The 3,502-nt window shown below is 47.7% G+C and overlaps 1 protein-coding gene across 1 annotated transcript; it reads right to left on the bottom strand.

Annotated features, from left to right (window-relative positions):
* Window positions 1–810: 810 nt before the first annotated feature.
* xbp1 (X-box binding protein 1) lies at window positions 811–3,179 on the bottom strand. The gene is given in 6 exon segments (XM_068721046.1): window positions 811–1,527; window positions 1,662–1,769; window positions 1,772–1,828; window positions 1,962–2,078; window positions 2,269–2,365; window positions 2,832–3,179. Coding segments are annotated over 6 exon segments (1,260 nt in total). The 5' UTR covers window positions 3,041–3,179; the 3' UTR covers window positions 811–855.
* Window positions 3,180–3,502: the final 323 nt, after the last annotated feature.

Below are 3,502 nucleotides of genomic sequence, written 5' to 3'. Positions count from 1 at the left end.
GTTTTTTTTAAGTCAGCGTGAATTCTTCAAATTGCTGGTTCTTTGCCCATCAACATGAAGCCGGAACAAAGTGTTCACCAATTACCTCAATTGTGACATCGCATCAACACTATAGTCATTATAGATTTCATGAGAATTGTGTGAGCACCTAGCAATGACTGAGACCAAGAGACGAGATGCAAAGCAAAAAAGTTTTTTAATGCAGTAATTAAGACTACATGGAGAGCGTCGACAAATTAGAAGAAAGCGTCTTTACATGTGGACATACAGCGACTCTGAAGCAGAACACACAAATAAATAAAAAGGTTATTTAAATGGTCGGTCGGTCGGTCAGCCCCCCCCCCCCATATATTCATTTACAGAAATACTGGATTCCACCCACGTGTCTTCTTGGAACAGCAGGTGAAAGATTTGTTATCAATCTTAAATCCTCTGCACTAATTAATTGGCGTCAAAATAAGCTGTCATGAACTCCATCTCCCACAAGTCAATGCAGCATCGGCAGTGATACAGACCTGCTGTAGTAATAAAATAAAAAAAAGGAGATTATGTGCTTAACTTTTAGCCTATATACACACACACGAGCCGAGTCGGTGGTGTCCTATGTTGCCGTGAAGCATCGTGTGCTTTTCTGTAGTTATTGAACAATACACACGAGCTCTTATATGTGTGTGTGTGTGTGTGTGTGTGTGTGTGTGTGTGTGTGTGTGTGTGTGTGTGTGTGTGTGTATGTATGTATGTATGTATGTATGTATGTATGTATGTATATATATATATATATATATATATATATATATATATATATATATATATATATATATATATTTTTTTAACTTATTGGGCTGGATGGTTGATTCAGATAAGCTGGGGGAAGAGTTCATTAGCGAACATGTCGTCCCAGGTGCTCTCTGAGCAGAGGGGCGAGGACATGTCGCTGAAAGGGGACGGGGACCCCTCGTATCCAGAGTCGCTGTACGTGTCCGCAAGACAGGCTTCCTTATCCAGGCCGCCGAGGGCCGCGGGGGAGACGCCGGAGAAAAAGTCATCCAGCGGACTGTGAGCGTCACAGCCGGGGATGACCACCTCCTCCGGCTCGTCTTTCACGCAGACGGTCTCCTCCTCGACCACCACCACCACGCCGTCGTCGTCGTCTGTGACGGAGAAGTCGGTGACCTCTTCGCTCTCCTCCTCCTCCTCCTCCTCCTCCTCCTCCTCCTCCTCCTCCTCCTCCTCCTCCTCCTCCTCCTCCTCCTCCTCCTCCTCCTCTTCGTCGTCGCTCTCCGGGTCGTCGCGCTGCCCGCCGGCGCCCACCTCCTCCACGGGCTTCGTGTAGATGTGGTCAAAGTGGATCAGTTCATTAAGGGCCTCCAGCTTAACTGATGGGGCCCCCAGAGGCGCAGGTGCGGTGGCAGGTACTGGGTCCCCCCCTCCGACCAGCAGCACTTGCGGCTCCGGGCACTCCTGTTCGCAGGACTTGAGGAACAGCTCTGGGTCAAGGATGTCCAGAATGCCCATGAGCAAATCAGACTAGTGGGGGGGTGAGGAGAGAAACAGGAGATTAGCCTACTAACCCATGACCCGACTCTGGCGTTATTACAGAGCTTTGGAAACAGGATTTGAAATCTCACAGACGCGTCTTTTCATCGTCATCAGAGACTTACCTCATTGTCTGTAGTGTCAGAACCATCTGTATCCATTGAGAAGTCTTCAGATTTGGGGACTGCTGGGCCTGCACCTGCTGCGGAGGCACACGTAGCCTGAGTGCTGCGGACTCAGAAGACCCGATCCCCAAACCTGCGTCGTTCCCGGTGGACAACAAACACTGAACCTGTGACGAAAAGAACGGGGAAAGAGGGTCAGTTAAGATCACGCCGCTCAAAAAAAAAAAAAGAGACGACTTCCACCAGAAGTTAACCCCAGCCCCACTTCCCTCGCTGCCGTCCGCAACACACAAAACGCACCTTCTCTTTTGAGTCGAGGGTGTCCAACCCAAGTCTCTGTCTCAGTTCCTCGTTTTCTGTCAGTAGGCCACTCGATTTTTCCAGAAGTAGCCTGTTTTCAATGTGAAGTTTTTGGTTCTGCGGGAAGAAAAAAAAAAGACGAAGCAGATGTTTACACCTGAAACTTTTAAAAACGGTTTATGGGGGCGGGGGGTGATGCATGAAGGGCACGAACCAAAACTAGAAATGAAACTCCACCAAATCAAGAATCCTGCATGCCAGGCTACACACATGTCTTATAAAAAGGAAAAAACATTTAAATAATTACCTCCAGCTCCAACTCCAGGACCTGCTGTTCCAGCTCCCCCATTTTGGCCTTTTTCCTGTCTCTGGCTGTCTGAGCTGCGACTCTGTTCTTCAGTTTCCTTGGAAGGGGGGGGGGGGGGGGGGGGAGAAAGAGAAGAAAACAGGAATTTAGCACACATTCTTTCCGTGATGCTGACTAAGCCCCCCTGACGTTGACTTGGAGCGCTCAGTACTGCGCAATCACCGGCCATGTTTCCTTGCCACGCAGGCAGACCAGGATATCAGTATCCTGCTCAGTAACAGTCAAATCACTCAGATAAGCACTTTGACAAGCTAAGGGTCCAAAAGGTGACGCAATAACGACGTTTACGTTAAATGTACAGTTTTAAACCGCTTATATGACCTATTTATGATATTAGGAGATGCAACAGTGACGCAATTTTTTTATTTTTTTTGCTGAGCTTTAAATGGCAAAATCCAAGGGGATCAATATCTTTGGGCGTGTCCCTGTAGCAACTCGTTGAACAATAGAGTTTTACCCCCCGTGAATAACGTTACATGTCGGGTATTTTGTGAGAGACTAACCTGCGAAGAGCCTTCTCCTCCGGACTCAGGTGTGTGAGCCTCTGTCTCTTCCGTATGGGCGGCCCGGCGGACGAGTTGGACTCCGAGTCCGACGACACCGGGCTGGACGACGGTAAGACGACGGAGATGGGCCGGTTGTAGACCGTCTGTTTCCCGGATATCAGGAGCACTTTATGGGGCCCCGCGGTCCCGGCTGTTACCACCACCATTGTTGTTGTATTATCCTTCCTTGGCGGCGTCTGAATTAATACTCGGGTATCCTTTATTAGTATCAGAAGAAACCTGAAGGGTTTCTCTGGTTAAACCCGATCGCTGGTAATTCTCAACTGTTAGACAAGATGGACTGCGCCTGCGATCATTTTCTACTGTCGTGGTGACCGCTGATTGGCTACCGGCGGCTATGACGCAACTTGTTTACGCCCTTTGATTGGTCGCCGTGCTGATGAAATTAGCATTTGAAGTTTCTGTCTAAATGACCCCATAGTTTCTTGGAAGTGTTATTTCTTGTCAAGACTAGGAGTCAATTTCTGTTTCAACACATCATTTTTATTATTTTATTATATTTTATTATATTTTATTATATTTTATATCGGCACGGGACCTGTGAGCCCGACTTGACTGTTTGATGGAGTAAACTGGAATTTCAGTTTATTCTCTGGTCCTTGTTTCCA

Source organism: Cebidichthys violaceus, unplaced genomic scaffold (assembly GCF_023349555.1).
Source record: "Cebidichthys violaceus isolate CVI_PGR_0920_01 unplaced genomic scaffold, fCebVio1.0.p SCAF_26, whole genome shotgun sequence".
Lineage (NCBI taxonomy): Eukaryota > Metazoa > Chordata > Actinopteri > Perciformes > Stichaeidae > Cebidichthys > Cebidichthys violaceus.
This window is presented reverse-complemented; position numbering and strand designations above follow the sequence as displayed.